The sequence below is a fragment of the Mustela putorius genome, unplaced genomic scaffold, assembly GCF_011764305.1.
Source record: "Mustela putorius furo isolate JIRA1106 unplaced genomic scaffold, ASM1176430v1.1 tig00004041_pilon_pilon_pilon, whole genome shotgun sequence".
NCBI lineage: Eukaryota > Metazoa > Chordata > Mammalia > Carnivora > Mustelidae > Mustela > Mustela putorius.
The window spans coordinates 485,708-506,923 of NW_025422176.1; the positions used below are offsets into that span (position 1 = coordinate 485,708).

The following is a 21,216-nucleotide window of genomic DNA, read 5'->3' on the forward strand; positions in this document are numbered from 1 at the left end:
TATTTATAAAAATTATAAATGAATAGGTTAGCAAAATATTGATGACTAATGATTGATTTATATCTCATCTTTTATTTTTTGGAGGGTGTTATCTTTGTCATGTTTTGGTATCAGTATTCTGCTGGCTTTGTAAAAAAATAATTTGGAAGTTTTTCCTCCATGCTCTGGAACACTTTAAATTGCATGTGGTTCTCTGTTCTTGGAAAGTTTGGTAGAATTCTCCTGTGAAACTGTGAATTTGGCAACTTTCTTACTTTCTTATAGGGCCATTGTTCCAGTTAAATTAGGCATATTTAGTTTTAAAACTCCCATTATGAGTCTAAAGAGAAATAAGCAAGACTGGTAAGACTGTTGCATGGAAAGAGCTTGGGCTCTGAGGCCCTGTTTGAAACATGGGCCTCTAGTTAAGGTTTGTGTTTCATCTCTAAGAGTGGTGCTAATCCTTACCTCAAGGTTCGTCCTGAGTATTTTTTTTTTAATATTTTATTTATTTATTTGAACAGAGAGAGATCACAAGTAGGCAGAGAGGCAGGCAGAGTGAGAGGGGGAAGCAGGCTCCCTGCTGAGCAGAGAGCCCGATGCGGGACTCGATCCCAGGACCCTGAGATCATGACCTGAGCTGAAGGCAGCAGCTTAACCCACTGAGCCACCCAGGTGCCCCTGAGTATTTTTTTTTTTAAAGGTTTTATTTATTTATTTGACAGACAGAGATCACAAGTAGGCAGAGAGGCAGAGAGAGAGAGAGAGGAGGAAGCAGGCTCCCTGCTGAGCAGAGAGCCCGATGCGGGACTTGATCCTGGGACCCCAAGATCATGACCCGAGCCGAAGGCAGTGGCTTAACCCACTGAGCCACCCAGGCGCCCCTCGTCCTGAGTATTAAAGAGTCTAATGTATAGGAGAGTGCCCTACTGTGTCTGTCTCAGTGTTGATAATTTAATACGTGTTAGATTTAGGTCATGCCATTCTGTCCTTTTACTTTGATTTTGTTTGTGGCTTTATTAATCCTATGTTCACAGTACTTCAGTATTGAAATATTTGAAATATGTGTCCTTCAGGTCTGAGACCTCACTCTTCTCACAGTAACTATCATAATTTGATGACTTCATTAGACATTGCAACTTTGTCTCAAAGTGTGCACTGCCCATTGGTTAGTGTGACTTGATTCCACAGAACCTTCACTCTTTGCCTGTGATCTAGGGGTCCCTGATTCACTCAGGTCTGATGTAGCAGAGAAGAGGAAATTACTTACTCTGAAAATCCTGCTAACCTTGGGGCGCCTGGGTGGCTCAGTGGGTTAAAGCCTCTGCCTTCGGCTCAGGTCATATCCCAGGGTCCTGGGATCGAGCCCTGCATCGAGCCCTGCATGGGGCTCTCTGCTCGACAGGGAGCCTGCTTCCTCCTCTCTCTCTGCCTGCCTCTCTGCCTACTTGTGATCTCTTTGTGTCAAATAAAAAAATAAAATCTTAAAAAAAAAAAGTCCTGCTCACCTCTTTCAGTATGTGGTTTAAGTGCCCTTGTCTAGAGGGTGGGGTGTGTAGTAGACACCAGAACCACATCTTTCTGGTTTCCCTCCTGTTGGGAATTGTTTCAGTATTATTCTCTTCTCATTGTCATGGGAAACTCAAATCTAAACAGAAAGCTGTAGTTTAATTTTTTCCAATGAAAATTCTAGATGCTCAGCTAGAAGGACAGTTACTGCCAAGGATTCAACCAACATTGCTTACAGTGAGGACGAGGGCTGATGGCCAGGGAGTGGAGTGTGCTTCATCTCTCAGTTGACATGCTGAAAAAATGTTTTTCTGTAGAAACAGTGTTCCTGTGTATTCATATAAAGGTATTGGAGAGCCTAGTTTTTACCGGCAGTGCTAGGCCGGTGGATACAAAGATAATGAAAAACTTGCTTTTAGTCTTAAGATACTTGCAGAATCATACAGAAGACAGATATAAGCAGACAATGGCAGGATAGTCTGATAAGAAATACGACAAGTACTGTGGGTATAGAGAAGGGAGGACCCAATCACTTCTAGGGGAGGTCATAGAAGGTTTCCTTAAGAGGTGGCATTTGAGCTGTGTCTGTGTCTGAGAAGCTTTTCCCCGGCAGAGGGCACAACATAGGCAAGACCCTGAGAGTGTAAACAAGGTGGGGTTAGGGAAGGACAAGGTCATTGTGACCCCAAGAGCCGCATGAAAGGAGCACCTCTGACTGGGTAATAGTCCGGCACCCAATAGATGTTGTTTTCCAGATGGATAAATAAAAGAAGGCATATTAATACACACATCAGTACTGATCTGTATGATCTCAGGGAATGTCACTGCTTTCCCAAAGGAAAGTATATCCCAGTTTCAGTTTGATCAGTGACCTTGGGTTTGATCAGTGATCTTGGGTTTGATCAGTGATCTTGGGTTTGATCAGTGATCTTGGGTTTGATCAGTGATCTTGGGTTTGATCAGTGATCTTGGGTTTGATCAGTGATCTTGGGTTTGATCAGTGATCTTGGGTTTGATCAGTGATCTTGGGTTTGATCAGTGATCTTGGGAACACCGTCCTTGTTGCGTTGGGTAAGGCTTATTCTAAATCAAATACTGATTTATCTCAGGGATTTTATCGGCTAGTTAAGTTACACAAAGAACACTGTATTTTCAGCCCTGGGAATACCAAAGTGTAATGACTCCCAGAAATGAAAAGTAAATGATCTAATCTAACACTTTCCATTTACCTGGGTAGTTAGTGCTTACTTTTTTTGGCCATCTAGTATAGAAATTCATTTATTTCATCCAAGCCAGCAGTCTCAGAATAGAGCTGTATACCCAGAGAACACAAGACCGTTGACTTTGAATTATAGGAAGAAACATGAACATTTCTCTTTCTATGACTTTTTAAGCCAATTGTTTAATTTCTACTTTTGTGTGTCAGTTACACATATATGCATATATGCACATGTATGCACGTACATATATACACATACACTATACCCAGCACACACGAATGCACCACATAGGCACTCACACAAATAAAAGGAGTTGACATGCTGCCCCCCTTCCCGTTTTTTCTGAGCACATGTAATAACACATGTTACTACTGCCATCACTGCCAGACATGTTCACAGGGATCTTAAAATATTTTAAAATTCTGCTTGGGTTTTAAACATAGAATTTACCTCATTTATTTATTTATTTTTTAAAAGATTTTATTTACTTATTTGACAGAGAGAGACACAATGAGAAAGGCAACAGAAGCAGGCTTCCCCGCCAAGCAGGGAGCCCAATATGGGGCTCGATCCCAGGACCCTGGGATCATGACCCTGAGCTGAAGGCAGAAGGTCAATGACAGAGCCACCCAGGCACAGCCACCCCCCCGCACCGAATTCACCTCATTTAATAGGAGGTGTCTTAATTTAATAAAAAAAAATTTTAATGAAATAAAAATAGGTTGTAGTTAATTTTTAATAATGAATGCACACTTGTGGGTACTTTAAATACATTTTTACAATGAGGTAGCTTTCAAAGAACGATCCATAGTTTGTTTTCTCACCGAGCTGGTGATGATTCCATAGACACCCTTGCCGGCCTCACCTCTTAGCTGACATTCCCCTCCTAAGTCCATTAAAAATCAATATTGTAAAGGCACAGGCAAGCACGGTGCCTTGCCCACTGCTTCCCTGGTGCTGTTGTTTAGCACAACACTGACATCTAGAGTTGGCTGGGGCGTCTGTGTTCTGAGGTTCTGAGGTTGTCTGTTTAACCTCCTGTGTCAGATCCTCTCTATTTTAGCTATCCTATTCTTACTCTGTTTTTTCACTTTTTGCTGGGAGCATGACGTAAGTCCTTTTGCATACGCAGGCAGGAAAATGTGCACTCGACGGTTGCCCGGTGGCAATGCCAGAAGAACAGTATTCACGCCAAGGTACTTTGCAAGATGGTTTTTCGTCTTCCCTTTTTTTTTTTTTTTAAACTCAAATTTTGGCACTTCCCTTTCTTCTTCCCCGCCTCCCGTCTTAGTCTCGTGGGCCCATCACTTCTCAACCATAAAGGCAATTCTTGCACCCAAGGCAGAAGCACGGGATGTGACGTCTGATTTTCAGGGTAGCAGTCCTCATGTACCTCACATGTCAAATGACACATATATAGGAATATGTTAGGAAAATGGCAATTTTTTAAATGTTAGACTACTCAGAATTCTGGCAAGTTAGGAAAGTATTTTTCAGTTGTATTTGGTAGGGTTTTAGTATCTTGGTAATTACTGTTAGTGATAATTTCCTTGTACATCCTTCCTTGTAGAGAATTGTTTTTTCCATTGACCTTTGATCGTTTTTTTAAAGCCCTGATGGGCGTATGTCCATTAAAAGTGCCATAACTTCTGGATTTGGATTTTCAGTGACTTACTTGAAAATCAAAGCATTTCTATGGTCTTTCATAGTTGGAAAGCACTCTTCTGTTTTCGTAAGCGTTGCCTTTCTCCTGCAATAGTAAATGACAAGCCATATTTAAGGCTATATAACCAGTGATGCCCCATGGCAAGCAACATATTAATTAACATGCCCTCTTGCATTATGTGTCCTAAGCAGCCTCCAGTAATCTTAATGGTGCAGTTACTGTTCTTTTTGCATTTAGAGTAAGATGTGGGCACTGCAAATTACTTTTCTCTTCTTTTCTTAGAGCATTTTTCTATTATTATATTTTAATAAGTATATTAAGATTCCATTCATTGCATTTTTGTTGTCTATATTGTTGTTGAAACAAAGGATTATTTGGCCTGCAGTGTTTTCAGTCTGGGATTTGCTCTCTCTAGCCTCACAGTGCAAAATAACATGGGCCTCTGTGCTCTGTTGAAAATTAGTTTTCTTGTTGAGATGCTGCTGGGAGAGTCCTGGGTTACATAATAGTACTTACTTCTAGACTTGTCTTCAAGACACTTATCTTTGTATGTTTGCAGAAAAAGATGCTCTGGCCTCAGTAAGGAAAGAGTGAACAGGCATCTTTAATTATGCAGAGTGCTATCTTAGGTGAGGAGACCTTTTCTTTGTGTATGTATATACACGCTGAACTATGAAATGACTCCAGAAACCACACTCTTTCCCGGATGAAGATCCTTTTTAAAAGTTGGATTAAAAAAGAAGAAGACCTCATATCAGTCACTTGTAACGCTTGCCCTCTTGGCAGCTATTTAAGAAAAATCCTTAGTTGTGTATACGTTCATTATATTGTATACATCTTAATTTAAATCTGAGCAGCCCGATTGTGCATGACGGGAACTTTAGTATCTGTTCCACTAGCACTAAAACAGCATCTTGTTTGGAAAACCTGTTATATAGGACTTTAAAGAGACACTGTCAGGTATGTTACAGATAATGTGAATGCATTCTTCCTGCCACTGTAACCCCAAAGACTGAGAAAGACTTGATTTTTATTTTAATTAGTTACTCTTTTCTGCTGTGAATTTAATTCTGCCGTAGTAGCAATAAGTGATGTGTTCTGTATAACGTGACCCGCAGTTGTTTGCAGCATTTCCTTACTGCCCACTACTGCATGCAAGGTACTGTGCAAGGATCTTTTAATCCACAAAAGCCTCCTTGTCTGAATTGAAAATGTTGCCTCTATGCAATGTGTTTCTGAAAGATTCCATGTTGCTAAGATGCCAGCGTGGTCTCTATTTAATATTGTTTCAGATGTCCTTTGTTATGTATTGAAACAGGTTCTATATAAAAATGCATTCTGTGTGAAAGTCTCTTTCAGACTCCTCTAGAGGAAAACATGATGACTGATGGCTCGCTGGCGGCTTAGCTTTTCCAGTCAACATGCTTTGTGTCTGCATTACGTCTCCTTGATATTTTACACTTACAGGTTGCTGTCTTCTTTCCACGTGTCTCTTACTATATAGTTCTTGAGCAATTTCCTGAAAAATACGCCGGGCGCTCTTCTTCTGTAAACAGAAATGAGAACAAAACGCCTGTCTCTCTTAGGACTAGAAGAGTGATTATTGCATACACATCTGAGCTTTGTCTTTCTTTACTGCCACCAGTCAGAGTGATGGCCTGCCCCCACCCCCCAGCACATCTACACTCACCATTAACTTGTAGTCTGAGTATGTTCGGTAGGGTTAGTGGCTCAGAATGATCACATTTAAATCATAGTCTACCACTTGAGATTATCCTTGAGTTTCTCAGTAATAAGAAATGGTATCTATGGTTGAAAGTTACCATGATGTTCTCTGTAATTTTTTCATTATTTCAGGTTTGAAATCATTACAACTAGCCACCGTTTAAAAGATACAAGCGTTGGGCTGTACCTTTTGTGAATCTTCGGTTTCTTTGTTTCTTAAAGAGTTAGATTTTGACTGTCAAGAAAAAAGGAAAGTCTTATAAGACATTTTATGTACTCAAAACCGTTGTGGCAGATATCTTCTACCATATTAAGGTTAAACTAATTCAACATTTAAATGATATACAGTAAGAGTTAATGTCTATGTAATTTCTGAGATGCTTTTATTATATTAATAAAATAACAATTCATATTGATGTTGATTCTAGGCTGTGTCATGATCCTAATATAGCATATATGTACCCCCTCTTATACCCTGTGAACAGCCAGAAGATACTCCTTCCCAAGAACTTTAGGCCTTTTACAGATATTTTAAGGCAGCTTCTCATCTCTTTGTTAACCCCTTTTTGCTCTTAAAGGCTGTTCATAGGCCTTTTATAGTTAACAGTAATGCTTCCCAGTGGAAAGATCGCATATAAGATAGTTATAGAGAAGGATTTCTTACTCTCATATGACTGGTTTTAAAGAGAAAGCATTGCAAGTTTTGTACTCTGGTTAGTAAAACTTTCAGTGATGAGAAGTTACACTTCTGTAGACTGTTCCTGCAGGTGGTGTTTCCTCAGATGTAGAGGAGGTTGTTAACTAGGTGAGCTGTTTCTGAGGCTCACATGTGGAGAGATGGAAGTTATTTAGGATAATATTCCAGGCTATAGGGACATCTAGTGCAAGGAAATTGGACTTACTTTGGAGAGGATTATGAAGATCACGAGTGCACCAATAATGTAGATAGAGAGCAGTGATAGGATGGCTACCAGGAGGCTGTGTAGTCTGTGTAGTTCCTTCATTTCTTTGTTAATTACAAAAACAGAAAGAGCCACAGTCATTATTGAAACATATTATTGCAAATACATGCGTGAAATGCAACCGGAACTCGAGTATTAGAGGCGATATGTGAGCTGCTCTGCTTGGCTAGGCATTTGTCTGTTTATTTATTTTTAAAAAGATTTTATTTATTTATTTGACAGACAGAGGTCACAAGTAGGCAGAGAGGCAGGCAGAGAGAGAGATGGGGAAGCAGGCTCCCTGCTGAGCAGAGAGCCTGATGCGGGACTCTATCCCAGGACCCTGAGATCATGACCTGAGCCGAAGGCAGAGGCTTTAACCCACTGAGCCACCCAGGCGCCCCTTGGCTAGTCATTTAAAAATTTATTCAGGGTCTCCTGATTCAGAAGACCCTCAAGGATGTGATAGAACTGAAACCCATTCATCATTTCTCTAAATATACTAAATATACTAAAATTGTTACTTCTTTTGAAAACTAAAAAAAAAAAAATTCAATTCAATTAATTACTTGCCATAATACTAAGAATCATTTTTTATAAAACATTATTTGAAGTTAGATAAACATTTTAGGACAGTTTGTGCAAGGGCATTTAAAATTCCTTTGGTAGAAATAGTGTACAAGGATCACCAACAGTCTGTTCATGGAGTGAGGATATTTTTGCCATGGGTTTGTGAATGCTGGCATTTATAACTTTGAACTGTTTCGTATACATAGCTGAATAGTGCATTCCGTACAAGGAGCTGAGAAGCCCCTATGTTAAGAATCTCAGGGCCTACTACACCCTTAAATGACAAGCACTGTTAAACGTGTGCCTTCTTTTCTAATAAAGTTTTGGAAGTAGAATTATTGAATCTATATTCACATTCTGAATTTCTCCCTCCTTGCGGCAAGTGTCCCGTGCTCTTGGTGGGGATAGAGCAGCATGTGTTGTCTTCAATTACCTGATTATTTGAAGCACAAAATATAATTAGAAATGTAATTATTATCTGAACAATCTGTACTATCCAGCGAAATAGCCCATAGATATTCATCCTGTGAACTCAGTTTGTACAGCGTACATTTTTGTAACAGATTAACCACCTCTGTAAAATTTTTTTTAAAAGTTTCAAGTGCTAGGGGCGCCTGGGTGGCTCAGTGAGTTAAGCCTCTGCCTTCTGCTCAGGTCATGATCTCAGGGTCCTGGGATCGAGCCCCTCATCCGGCTCTCTGCTCAGTGAGGAGCCTGCTTCCCTCTTTCTCTCTGCCTGCCTCTCTGCCTACTTGTGATCTCTGTCTGTCAAATAAATAAATCAAATCTTTAAAAAAAAGTTTCAAGTGCTAAATTTGGAGCCCTGTCGAAGAGGCAGGAAATCGCTCTTAGTTATACTTCCATTTCTGTTCTTAGAGAAGAATCTGTCTTCACATGAACTTGCAGTTTTGAGACCTTTCATCTCTTTACAAACTATTTTTAGTTTTGGCTGACTTTTTTTGTAGACTAATACAAGTCTCCAAAGTTGTTGTATATTTGTTCTAATATCTGTAGCTGACATTTATTTAAGCATACTTGCTATAAGCCAGGCATCCTCAAAAGTGTTTTATGTGTATTAACTCACTTATAATTTATCTTACAGGTGAGGCTAAACTAAGGCTAAATAACAAAGCGGTACCAAAAACCCAAGCAGGAATTAAAATACAGGATGATCTCGGGTCCCTAAAGTCCTGTTTTAAAATGGTAGCGCTGTTTGATTTTGAGTTAGTGTTTTAATGATTTCAGTGTTCATCATACCAGAGTCCTTTTTAACAGAAGAGATCCAAAAAAAGTCAAGTATTATTTCCTTTCTCTTCCTTTCCCCAGAATCATGTGAAGCTTTTTTCTTGAAATTTCTTTCTTTTCTTTTTTTTAAAGATTTTTAAAATTTATTTGACAGACAGAGATCACAAGTAGGCAGAGAGGCAGGCCAAGCAGAGAGCCCAATGAGGGACTTGATCCCAGATCCCATGACCCCGAGATCATGACCTGAGCCGAAGGCAGAGGCTTAATCCACTGAGCCACCCAGGCGCCCCCCCCCCGAAATTCCTTAATTTCTTGATTTGTAGGATGTAGCTGGGTTCAATATCCTCACTTGAATGAGGAAATTGTCATAGGTTATAGCAGATCTCAAGAAGTTGTGTCATACATCCCTTTCTGTTCTGGCCATGCAGAATGGGTGGGTTCAGAGGTCCCCCAGTGGCTTCTCGTCAAATTTATATTTATTCTCCATACTGCCTTTTTTTTCTTCCTGGATCCAATTTATTGGTCACTTACGCTTTATTCTAGATGGTGCAATGCCAGCCCAGTTCCTGAACAAGCTGCTCACTAATCATCCCAAGTTTCCCTTTGGACTTGACACATTACCAGTCACTGTCCTTCACAAAAGGAGGACCTGTTGGCCAGCCTGCACTAGTAGAGTCTGGACACAGAGTGAGAGAGAGCCCTGACTTTGTGTCTGTGGCGGCTGGGAGATGGGATTGGAATAGTGCTCCCACCCCGACGTCCTGTCCGCTGGTGTCAGACCACGCCCTTCGCTGGCCAGGGTATTGAGTTAGTGCATCTGTTTCTTCATCCCTGCATTTAAGTGATGTAATCATTTAGAGGGCTGGGCAAAGCCTCAGCTGACAGACCTCTTACGACCAGTGTGGTCCCTTCTCCGGTCCGCTTAGCTCCTGGTTGCTTTGACGTGGGGAAGGCGATTCCACAGATGTAGACGGCGCTGTCGTTCAGAGCCACCCTGTTTATAGTGAGGGACACTTCTCCCTCTGTCAGGGCTTCCTTCACTGTGAATTTGCCTGCATCGCCAGTGCATCCGTCCGAGCATAGGTTCTCAGGCTGGTCCGCACCATAGCGAAACCACAGGCTTTTGGGTTGCCCTGAAATGCACCCGTTGTAGGAGAAGGAACACTGAATGGTCACAGCCCCTTGAGTGTGGGCCACTTCGAGGTAAGGCCGTTGCTGGACAAGGACCGTACAGTCATGCGCAGCGCCTGTGGGAGGAAGCACACGAGCCACGTTTAGTGGGCTTCTCGCTTCCCTTGCCTGTGCTTCTATTTTAAGCACATTGTGGGGCTAGGGAATTCCAGATTCCTTTTGTTTTCTTCCGCCTTCCTCAGCACAGACAAGACTACCCTCGTACGACAGCAGTGCCCTCACTTTTCCTGACTCTTCACACTCGCTGACCTTACCCTGCTGTTGGCTGTGCTGATTCCTTGAGGGGGCAGCAGATCTGGAGTCAGGAATTTGGGGTCCCCGCGATGACTCTTGGTGTCCTGACAAGCTTTCCTTTGATCTCTGAGCGTGCTTCCTCATCTATACCCCTGGCCTCGCAGGAGCGCTGTGGTCAGTGTGGAAATGGATATCGAAGCACCTCATGCAAGTGTCCCTGCTGACTGAGCTCATGAGGTGAGGGATTTTTTTTTTTTTTTCTTTTTTTGCCTTGTGGGGGGTTGGGATTGCTAGGAATTCACAGCAGGTCACAATTATCCCTTTGTAAGCCTGGTTGTCCCTATGGGAGACATAAAAGACAAGGTCCACACCTGGGGAAATACAGCCCTGGCTTAGCCTCCAGCATATTTGGTTACCAAGCAGAGGCCTAATGAGTTAGCCATGCCACCGTAAGCAGATCTGATTTCTTCCCGGCACCAGCATCCTGCTTTGTAGTCCCTTGTAGCTTCTGTCTTGTTTGATGAACAGTGTTGTGATAAAGAGCACAGACTCGAGTTCGGGTCCCAGCCCCGTGGTCGGTAGTGAAGAGGTGATGTATATGCAGCGTGGAGTTAGTGGGAGGTTTCGGCGAGGCAGCTGATGCCTGAGGAATACTTACTCGCCTGAACCTTAGTAAGAACTTAATAAAAGGTAGCTATTTCTGCTGCTGCCCTGCCTCCACTTCTCCTGTCCCATGATGTCATGGGCCCATTTTAGGGATAATTGTGGGCGTCTCAGCGGGTGTTAGCAGGCCCGGGACAAGACACCCCGTCCGGTGCTCTCTCTGTTGCGTGATTTATCCAAGTTATGCTGGCTGGACCTTGACCTTCTAACCTCAGGTCCCTGAAGTGGAAAGCACTGTAGTGTTTCCGAGGGGGAAACTGCCCTGAACCCTTTTTGGGGTAAGGGAAGGTTTATGTAAAATCATATTGGTTGAGACAAATTGGAATTTATGCAAGTTTTTAGTTTGACTTCTGCCTGGTTATGTGTTCCAAATGGTCTTATTTGTCTGAGTTTGTCCTTGGCTCCTGTAAATAAAACTGTAAAGTAATCCAAGTGGTCTGATGCTTGAATTTCAGAAAGGATTTTTGTTTTGTTTTGTTCTTTGACTTAATGATTTTTTTCAGTCTTCATTCAGAACAGAAGAGAAATTAAAAATAGAATGATGGCATTTGTGATGCAAATATATTCTGGCCACATTTTAATTTTAGTATATGTACAGTCTGAGATGAGCCAGAAGTGTTTTAGTGACCTGATAAATACAGACCAGAAGACAGGGTAAGGTCACCTGGAGAAGGACCAGCAGGCTCCTCACTCACCTGCTGCTGAGGGATTGGACTCACTCCTAGGTCCGGTAATTACAGCCTTACGTCTCCTACTCAGGGGCCGCCCCCTTAGCAGCACGAACACTTTGCACGTTATAATGATCAGTATATAACGGGGGTTTCAAATGGAGGTGAGCCTGCCAAGATCCAACAGCCGCCAGCGGCATCTCTGTCGGGGTCCTTCTTCACATACAGTCTTAAAGGGAAGCTGACTTTTAAAAAATTTTGGAGGGGCGCCTGGGTGGCTCAGTGGGTTAAGCCGCTGCCTTCGGCTCAGGTCATGATCTCGGAGTCCTGGGATCGAGTCCCGCATCGGGCTCTCTGCTCGGCAGAGAGCCTGCTTCCCTCTCTCTCTCTCTGGCTGCCTCTCTGTCTACTTGTGATTTCTCTCTGTCAAATTAATAAATAAAATCTTTAAAAAAAAAAAAAAAAATTTTGGAGAACTAAAGTCCCGGGGAAGAAGAAATATTTGCAACTTTGGAGTTTCATGTCTCCACTCATTTCCGACTTCTGCACTGTTCGCACTGAGTGTGGGAGAAGAGCCCGCACCAGTTTCCTTTGAGAGCCCTGACCAGTGAGGAAATGGCCGCCCCTCCCCCACACCGGTGACACAGCGTCTTCGCCAAAGAGAGAAGTTTGGATAATGGGCCACACCAAGCCTAGTCCTGCCAGAATTTCTGTTTCAGGATTCTTATATCCTAGAGGATTCTTTTTATTCCCCCCCACCCCCTCCCCCCCGATGCAGGACCCTCTGAAAAGTTTGAAAGTATATCTTCTTAGGAATAAAGAAGATCGCTTTGGCCACCCGGTGGCTCAGTCGTTAACCGTCTGACTCTTGATTCTCTCTCCCCTCCCCTGAGTCTCTCTACTGCCCCCTTTGAAAAAAATAACTTTATTGTGATCCAAGCTGGAAAATAAGTAGAAAACTGATTTTTGACACTTCACATGGAGAACTTCAAGCATGCACAGAAGCAGCAGGCTCACACAGTGAACTGTCTCCGGCTTGTCCCAGTCTTGTCTTGCTTCAACCCCCCAAACAACGCTCCTCCACCCCCCCCAACCTGCTCCTTCACTCCCACGTGGTTTTAGGGTAAATCTCAGATAATTCTCTCTTCACATCTGTCAGAGTATATCTTGAAAAGGTAAGGATTCTACTTTAAAATAATACTAATGAAAATAGTTTATAAAAGTCATTTATATGGATTAGGAAAAAAAATAGAGTATTACTGAAATCACCCATAGTCTTTATCCCCAAATAACCATTGTTAACATTTTTTATATATTTCTTTACAGATGAGAAAAAAAAAATTTTTTTTTTAAAGATTTCTTGTTTATTTGACAGAGAGAGAGAGCACAAGTAAGAGCAGCAGGCAGAGAGAGAGGGAAGCAAGCTCTCCGCTGAGCAGAGAGCCGACGCGGGGCTCAATCCCAGAACCCTGAGATCACGACCTGAGCCAAAGGCAGAGGCTTAACCCACTGAGCCACTCAGGCGCCCTGAGATAAAAATAATTTGAAGAGCTTTTGCTACCTTTCCTGTTCTGTGGTGTGGACTTTGTGAGCAACTCTGAGATTATTAGCTTTATTACAACTGTGATGAGATGGATTAAAACCGCTCTCTCCTTAATAGAGAAAAAAGTCAATAGAGGCAGAATTTTAAAAATTTATCTAGGGGCGCCATGTCATGATCCTAGAGTCCCGGGATCGAGTCCCACATCAGGAGCCCTTCTCGGCAGAGTCTGCTTCCCCCTCTGACCTCTCCCCTCTCATTCTCTCTCTTTCTCTCTCTCGAATAAATAAAATCTTTAAAAATACATATATATCTAGTATGGGATGGTTATGCTCTGTGGAAGGATCATGGCAGCTTGTTTTTTTTTTTTAAATGACAGGTTCTTTTTAATTTACAGAAATCTGGCTTTTCAGATACCTTATTCCTTTTTTTTTTTTTAAGGTTTTATTTATTTATTTGACACACAGAGATCACATGTAGGCAGAGAGGCAGGCAGAGAGAGAGGAGGAAGGCAGGCTCCCCGCTGAGCAGAGCGCCTGATGGCAGGGCCCCATCCCAGGACCTTGAGATCATGACCTGAGCCGAAGGCAGAGGCTTTAGTATATGTGCTGCCGAAGCGAGCACCGAAGGCAGAGGCTTTAACCCACTGAGCCACCTAGGCGCCCCAGGACACCTTATTCTTTGAAAATGTTCAGTAATTATTGTGTATGCCCGTCATGTGCAATGCACATTTGCCTCTGTGGACACGACATTGTTGATGACTAGCACATGTAATTTTAAGAACCTTTCCACCCCTTTGTTTGGTGAGGTGCTCTTCTCTAAATCAGCAAGGGAAATTGTCAAGGTTAATCTGAAACTTCTTCTCAGCTGTTCTGTTACTACCTATTTGTCTTGGGGTTAAAGAACACTTCCATAGCATTAGACATTTAAAAATTAATCTGCAGGGGCTTTAAATAGAAATGCATTAGGTGAGGAGTAGGGATTGGTTAGATAAAATGGAGGAGGAAAGAAAGAAACTTACCGACATAAAAGAGAATCAGGCCAATTTCCAGGCTGAGAATGATCCTGCCTCCCGTCACGGTCTCCATCTCGGGTGTGTGCATGCGATGGTGGGCACTGGGCATTTGAAGAGAGTTGGCTCTTTTTTCCCCTGCGTCTTTAGAAAAGAAGAACTGAATAGAGGAACTCTTATTAAGGAACCATAACCTGAAACTTTTTGAAATTGTGTAAAAGATTGTTTGTAACTCAGTTTCACCACTTAGAGTTGAGATTTTAGTCTAGAGCACATTCCTGAATGTTCATATGATAAATTTTTTCTTGGACTTGTAGATTTTTTTTTTCCAGATTTTATTTATTTATTTGACAGAGAGAGAGAGATCACAAGTAGGCAGAGAGGCAGGCAGAGAGAGAGGAGGAAGCAGGCTCCTTGCTGATCAGAGAGCCCAATCCAGGGCTCGATCCCAGGACCCTGAGTCATGACCTCAGCCAAAGGCAGAGGCTTTAACCCACTGAGCCACCCAGGCGCCCCAACTTGTAGATGTTTTGAGGGAGATTTTGACTTCCACTTTCCATTCCCAGGAAAGAGTATTGTTTGACAGGCAATTGGTACTTTAAATTTCCGGGGTAGTTTGGTTGATGATCCTGGGGATCTACTATGTGCTCAGTGCGGGGCCGGTAACACTGGAAAGTTGGAAGAAGTAGAAGGAGTGTCTATGTATAGGGAGAAGAGAAAAATTAGTGAATAGTACACTGTGGCACAGTGAGGAAACATGGTGGTGATATTAACTAGTTGTATGTCAGCTTTGTGTAACCCCTTGTTAATGTGTTGTTGAAACCAAGTGTGGACCCACCGTTGAGGTTCCTTCCTACCCCCTCTCCTGCCCCACAGAGGCCTCATCAGTTGGGTTTTTCCCTGGAAGCAGCAGAAATGGACTCGAGCCGACTTCAGTGAGAGGGGGCTGATTGAAAGGATTCAGGGGTAGCTCACACAGTCACAGGAGGACTGGAGAACCCTGTGGGGTCTACAGCAAAGACAGACGCCTCAGATTATGCTGCAAAACTGATCTGAAGGGTGTACCGCTGCTGCCCAGCACTAGGGACCGTGGCACAGGTCACACTCAGCTGTTCACACGACCTGATGCCGCCCCAGCTGCAGTTGCATGGACACTGCTCTGCCCCCCGGGGAAGGAGCCCATGTCCCACTTCTCTGGGTCACTTGCTCTTCATTCCATGTCTCAGGCGAGTGTGTCTGAGCTTGGGTCATGCGCCAGTGCCTGCCTTCGCTGCAGGAACCCCGGGCTTTGTCTCCCACAAGACTCCAGGAAGAGGGTTCAGGTGCTGGGCCACAAGAAGAGTGAAAAGTCTTTCCCTTGTAGTGAATGTGTTCTTGGGACCTGTTGATCATGTATTTTCTCACAGAAAGCTACCGTCTGTCTGAAGTTAGTAATACTTTTAATATGTGTGCATTTTTTTTTAACAGCATAGGACCTAAAACCACGCCAGAATTGACATATACCATTATCTTTGTGTCCATATGTCTGTAGCCAATGCTTGGTGTGAACTTGAAGGCCTGGAGACCTTATCCAGGCACCCCTACCCCTGCTCCACAGGCATCTGACACTCATGGGCTTGGAAATGATGGATACAGACTTCAGCCACTAGGCCAAGAAATGCTAGGCTGATCCAGTCATTCTCCATCTCTACCTCTCTCTGGTCTTGGAGCTTAACTTGTATAAAATTGTTATGAAAAGTTAGGGAGTAGATCCCATCACCTTCCCTTGAAAAATACACCGATGATCTGTCTTTATAAATAAAACTTGTGTTAGTCCGTTTTCAGCCTGTCTCGTCAGTACATTCAGTGCATTACGGGCGTATCTCCTGCATTTATCCCTAAACCTCCTTTCACGTTTTGTGGGTGACTCTCTGCTTCCGTATTTGTGTGTTGCATGCAGAGTTCTCCAGAATCATGAACACTTACAACCCAGTTGGTCCCCTGGAGTCAGAGACTCCAGGAGAGTCTCTGTCAGAGAATGTAAAAGTGTGGGCTTTGGATCCACATAAACCCAGGGTTACATTTCTGCTCTTCACTTGCAAGCTTGGACAAGTCCCTCAGCCCTCTGGGTTCATACTTCGTCTCCGCCCTCCTCCTCAGGAGGCGTCGGGGAGCTGAGTCATCGAAGCACCCCGTGCTGGGCACATACCAGGCCCCTGGCAAATGTTCTTCCTCCTTTCTCTCTTTGAATACCTTCATCTGTTCAAGAATTTAACTTAATATTTCTATTTGTTTTAGTAGGTGGCAAGTGGGAGAAACCATCAGAAATTTTAGAAATCAAGGGACAGAACTGGGAAGAACAAGTGAATAGTCTGCCGGAAGTTTTCAGAAAAGCTGGTTTTGTTATCGAAGCTTTCACCAGATTACCATACCTGTGTGAAGGCGACATGTACAATGACTACTACGTTCTGGACGACGCTGTCTTTGTTCTCAAACCCGTATAGACACGTGGAGGCCCGAGTCTTCAGAGCCCACCCCGAGAATGTACACTCCAGAAGAGGGTCTGCGTTTGTGATTACGTGAAAGGGGGGACCTTTGGGGACCGCCATTCTAAATATCATGTAGGAATTTAAAAAGCCAAAATACTAATTATTTCTTTGTAGTGTGTAAAAGGAATGTTTCTAAAAAAACAAAACCCAATTCTTTGAGGATTTTTATCAACTCTTTACTCAGTATACAGGTCACACTCCCAAGTACGGAAGATATTTTTTATACTTCATTACAGTAGGGACTCATTCCCAGTCAAAGCAATAGTCACGACGTCACATGGAACCAATAAATATGGATTGTTTTTAATAAAGTGAAGACTGGCAATAAAGCTGTCTGTTCAGTTGCAAATATTTGGTTATAAAAGGTATAGCCACTGATATTCTTTCATGTTTAGAAATTCTTTCTGTTATTCAAAAAATGTTTTTAATCATGCTAATAAACTTTTTTGGAGATGACTCTGGCATCATGTTTGAGTTAATATAAGGCTCCCCTAGGATCTTTTATTGCTTTGGCTTCAGGGGTGCCCAAATAGTAGCATTATGTGAAAAGTGCAGTTAGGACTGTATGATAAAGGCTTCCCACCGGGTGGGAGCCGGGGAAATATTGCAAACTGTGGTGAGCACTGAACTAGGCAGTCTAGACAAACCCTTAGGAAGAACAACTTCATTCAGATCTAGTCCTTCAGGGACCACTCCCCAGTCCCCATTTCAAGTTGGCTTTGGGAAATTCAAAACACGGGCTTCCGACTTTGTGATCACTTCCACCCTATGCTCAGAATTCTGCTTTTCTGGACAATCTCAGGTTCTCAGAATTGAAATATACATCTGTGGCTTCTGACAAAATGCAGCCTAAAAATGTTTTAATTCCACTTCTTACTCTACACGTGCATACCTCTTTCCCAGAACCTGGTTCTTCCTGAAACTCTTGACTGAGTTTATTCGCCAAGAATAGGGACGGATGAAGACCATGTCAGACTCCTCTATTCTAGAATCCGTGAGTGCCTCCAACCATATACCCACAAATGTTGCAATAGAGGAACTCATTAGCAAGATCAATAACCATTGTGCATATTCCAAAGAGAGCAGAGCACTTAACCCAGAATCTAAAATCTCAGTAATAACAGAGACGACGGGTTCGAGATTGTGGTTATTAACAATATGTTATTCTCATGACTTTCTTTTTTTCAGCCAGGTGTTTCATTAAATATTCTCATTTATATGCTCATAGAAGTCATCAAGTCAACACATTTACTGCAACACCTGGGTATAAAGAATGAAAGCCTCAAGAAGAATCACTTTATTATTCATTAAGAACAGCATTCCCACATCCTCACACCGATATCCCCCACTGTTACTGTGTTGTCATAAGAAGAGTTGGGTTATGTGATTTATGCAAAATTGTTATTGGTGCATTCTAGTGCTTTTTTCCCCCAGGAATTCCAGTAGCACCCTAGATGATGAAAATAGAGGAAATGAATAAACATAATGTAGTTCTTACACAGTTGAGTTTTGTTTCTTTATAAACTGTCATAATCTTGCTGTTTTGACTGTCGAACAAGAGTGCAAGAGTGATGGATGTTCAAAGAGGCAGGTTGCCACAAAGGGTTTCATAATTTTGAAATCAATTAATTTTATGGTCTATTAAAAAAAAAACAAAATATCTCTTTTTTATGCCCCTCAAAAGCAGAGAAAGCACATCCATTTATGCATTTCAGAGATACAAATACTGTCTCAAAACCAGGTTCTCAGAAAACCAATATATTAACAGTTCTGTTGTAGGATGAAAATTTAAACCAGCAAATCCTAGCACATTGGATACCTGGTCTTGGAAGTCTTGGTGGTGTGTCACCTCTCCACTAGGTGGCAGTGTTGCTTACTGAGTGTCAATGGCTTTTATCCACCCCCACCCCCCATGGAATCGTGTTTTTTCCCCAAAGTACAATAAAGCTGCCTTCTTGTCTGCACCATTCCTCGTGTAAGTGCTTCATATCAAATTTAAGGTTATGCTAGAGAAATTAAGAAGAGCTCTACTTGTGGTCAAAGCAAGTTATTAACCCATTGACCCTGAAGGTCATGGGGAAAGGGAAGGCCAACTGCACCTGCGATGCACCGTTCTTTGCACCTGTGGCGGGAGTCCCTTGAGTCTTGGGGCCACGGGTTACAGAGGAGGGAAGGAAAGAAGGTACAATACCCTCAGTCACTTCTCACTTGTGCAGAGCGGTTAAAAGCAATAGTGTATTTTGCCTTTCTGTATGTCTTAAACCAGTTTTTATGCAGTTGACCCTTAAAGAAGCTGGGCTGGGCAATAAACTGAGACGTACTTGTTTCAAGTCCTCTTTCTTTTTTTTTTTTTTTTTTTTTTAAAGATTTTATTTATTTATTTGACAGACAGAGATCACAAGTAGGCAGAGAGGCAGGCAGAGAGAGAGGAAGGGAAGCAGGCTCCCCGCTGAGCAGAGAGCCCGATGCGGGGCTTGATCCCAGGACCCTGGGATCATGACCTGAGCTGAAGGCAGAGGCTTAACCCACTGAGCTACCCAGGCGCCCCTCAAGTCCTCTTTCTGATTAAAGCTTTGTTTTTCACTTAGATCTGAGTACAGTGTTTCAATAGGCTCGTTACTGAAGATGTTTTCATCAATTGCTTCCCACTACTTGGTTACCGACTGAAGTGTTTCATGATCCTTTTTTTCTAACAACTACAGCACATACTCAACTTCACATATGAACTTCCCGTGGCTGAAGAGATCCCTCATATTGGTGCAGATGGCTGTGTACCCCCAAATTTGCTTCTAGCCGGTGCAGGGAAGACCCTGTGCCGAGTAGGGACTGAGTGGTCTGACTTGCACGGCCCAGGCACCCACGGAGCACATACTTGGCTTAGAATTGACCTGAAACGGGATGCTCACGAACTTCAGCCCCTTTAGAAGATCCAACGGCAGGAGTTGGCAGAAGGAAGTTCACATTTGTACCCACACTAAGAAACATTTGTTTGTAATCTAAGTGAAAATACACACCCAGAATCATTAAGGAAATATTGCTGCGGTATAAAATTCAGCAACCTGCCTTTTTGCAGTTAGTGGATGATGAGGCAATAATGGGGCAACAGTGAACGGCACAATAAAAATTAAAATTTCATATCGACTGTAGCTATGTATAGGTATTCGCGTTTTGCTGCTTCCTTTATCAATTCTAATAGATTTGTGTTGTCTTTGTCGTCTAGGTAGGAATTAATTCAAACTTTTAAGTTGTCACTTGCTTTTTAAAATTTATTTTTAAATGAATTTTTATTTATTATTTTCGTATAATGTTAGGTTTAGAGAAATCTTGCAGCGTTAGTACAGAGTTCCCGTACACCTTTTACCTCCTTTCCAAATGTTGACACTTTATGTAGCCTCGGTGTGTTCATCAACATTAAGAAATTAGCATTGATCTATAAAGTAAACGACAGTACTGGGATTTTGTCCGTTTTCCCATTCATGAGCTTTTTCTGTTTTAGGAGCCAATCAGGATACCATATCTCACTTTAGTTGCTTACTTTAAAAATTATTAGGGGCAACTGGATGACTCAATTGGTTGGGGCATCTGCCTTCGGCTCAGGTCATGATCCCACAGTTTGGGGATCAAGTGCCTTATCAGGCTCTCTGCTCAGCGGGGAGTCTGTTTCTCTCTCTGCCCTTCACCCGCCTTGTGCTCTCGCTCGCTCACTCTCTCTTGCTCTCAAATAAACAAATAAAAATTATTAGTGTTCATTGACCTGACACCATTATATGTCTTCCAAATTTTTTAAGTTGTGGTAAAACACGCATAACAAAATTTACCACCTTAACCATCTTTTTGTACTGTTAGTGGTATTTAGTACATTCATACTGTGCAACCATCACCACCTAGCTTTAGCACTCTTCATCTTGTAAAACCGAAACTCTGCGCCCATTAAGTCCTTCCCATTCCCCCTTCCTCTAGCCCCTGAAAGCCACCATTCTGCTTTCTATGAATTTGCCTACTTTACGTTCTTCATATATGTGGAATCGTACAGTATCTGTCCTTTAGTGACGGAATGATTTCACTCAGTGTAATATTCTAAGGTTCATCCACGTGGTAGCCTGTGTCAAAATTTCTTCCATTTTTTTTTTTAAGATTTTATTTATTTATTTGACAGACAGAGATCACAAGTAGGCAGAGAGGAAGGCAGAGAGAGAGAGGAGAAAGCAGGCTCCCTGCTGAACAGAGAGCCCGATGCGGGACTTGATTCCAGGACCCCGAGATCATGACCTGAGCCGAAGGCAGCGGCTCAACCCACTGAGCCACCCAGGCGCCCAAATTTCTTCCATTTTTAAGGCAAAAAAGACTCCCCTGTGTATATACGTCTACACCACAGGTTGCTAATCTGTTCCCCTATTAATGGATACCTGTGTTACATCTGCCTTTTTGTCATTGTGAATAAGGCTGCTGTGAACATGGCTGTACAAAAACATAAGGCACTGCTTTCACTTCTTTTTAAAATTTTTTGAAATTGCAGTATAGTTAG

The 21,216-nt window shown here is 42.5% G+C and overlaps 2 protein-coding genes across 5 annotated transcripts in view; one reads left to right on the forward strand and one right to left on the reverse strand.

Annotated features, from left to right (window-relative positions):
- The window catches only part of METTL9 (methyltransferase like 9), a 48,633-nt gene extending 31,486 nt beyond the window's left edge, over nucleotides 1–17,147 (forward strand). For 2 of the 3 annotated variants that reach the window (XM_004780027.3, XM_045072724.1), the window contains exon 5: nucleotides 16,441–17,147. In XM_004780027.3, coding sequence (XP_004780084.1) covers nucleotides 16,441–16,646 — 206 coding nt within the window. In that variant the 3' untranslated portion in view covers nucleotides 16,647–17,147. The remainder of the gene's footprint in view (nucleotides 1–16,440) is intronic. The other variant, XM_045072725.1, reaches the window with a different exon arrangement.
- On the reverse strand, nucleotides 3,427–14,310 carry IGSF6 (immunoglobulin superfamily member 6). Of its 2 annotated transcripts, XM_004780025.3 has the most exons (6): nucleotides 14,173–14,308; nucleotides 9,743–10,102; nucleotides 7,002–7,105; nucleotides 6,287–6,334; nucleotides 5,840–5,920; nucleotides 3,427–4,458 (listed from the first exon to the last, which is right to left on the reverse strand). In XM_004780025.3, the coding sequence occupies exons 1-6, from the start codon at nucleotides 14,273–14,275 to the stop codon at nucleotides 4,402–4,404; spliced, it is 753 nt and encodes a 250-aa protein (XP_004780082.1). In that variant the 5' UTR covers nucleotides 14,276–14,308; the 3' UTR covers nucleotides 3,427–4,401. The 2 variants fall into 2 exon arrangements, with proteins under 2 accessions (XP_004780082.1, XP_004780083.1); XM_004780026.3 differs by lacking the exon at nucleotides 6,287–6,334 and having other exon boundaries at nucleotides 14,173–14,310.
- Nucleotides 17,148–21,216: the final 4,069 nt, after the last annotated feature.

What these genes read in the sequence shown, in the direction of transcription:
- IGSF6 (XM_004780025.3), bottom strand. Translation starts at nt 14,275, where the DNA reads ATGCCCAGTGCCCACCATCGCATGCACACACCCGAGATGGAGACCGTG. An exon ending in CCTGATTCTCTTTTATGTCG is followed by an intron (nt 10,103 to 14,172) that starts GTAAGTTTCTTT and finishes TTCCTCCCACAG; the next exon opens with GCGCTGCGCATGACTGTACG. An exon ending in TGGAAAGAAGACAGCAACCT is followed by an intron (nt 4,459 to 5,839) that starts GTAAGTGTAAAA and finishes TTACTATTGCAG; the next exon opens with GAGAAAGGCAACGCTTACGA.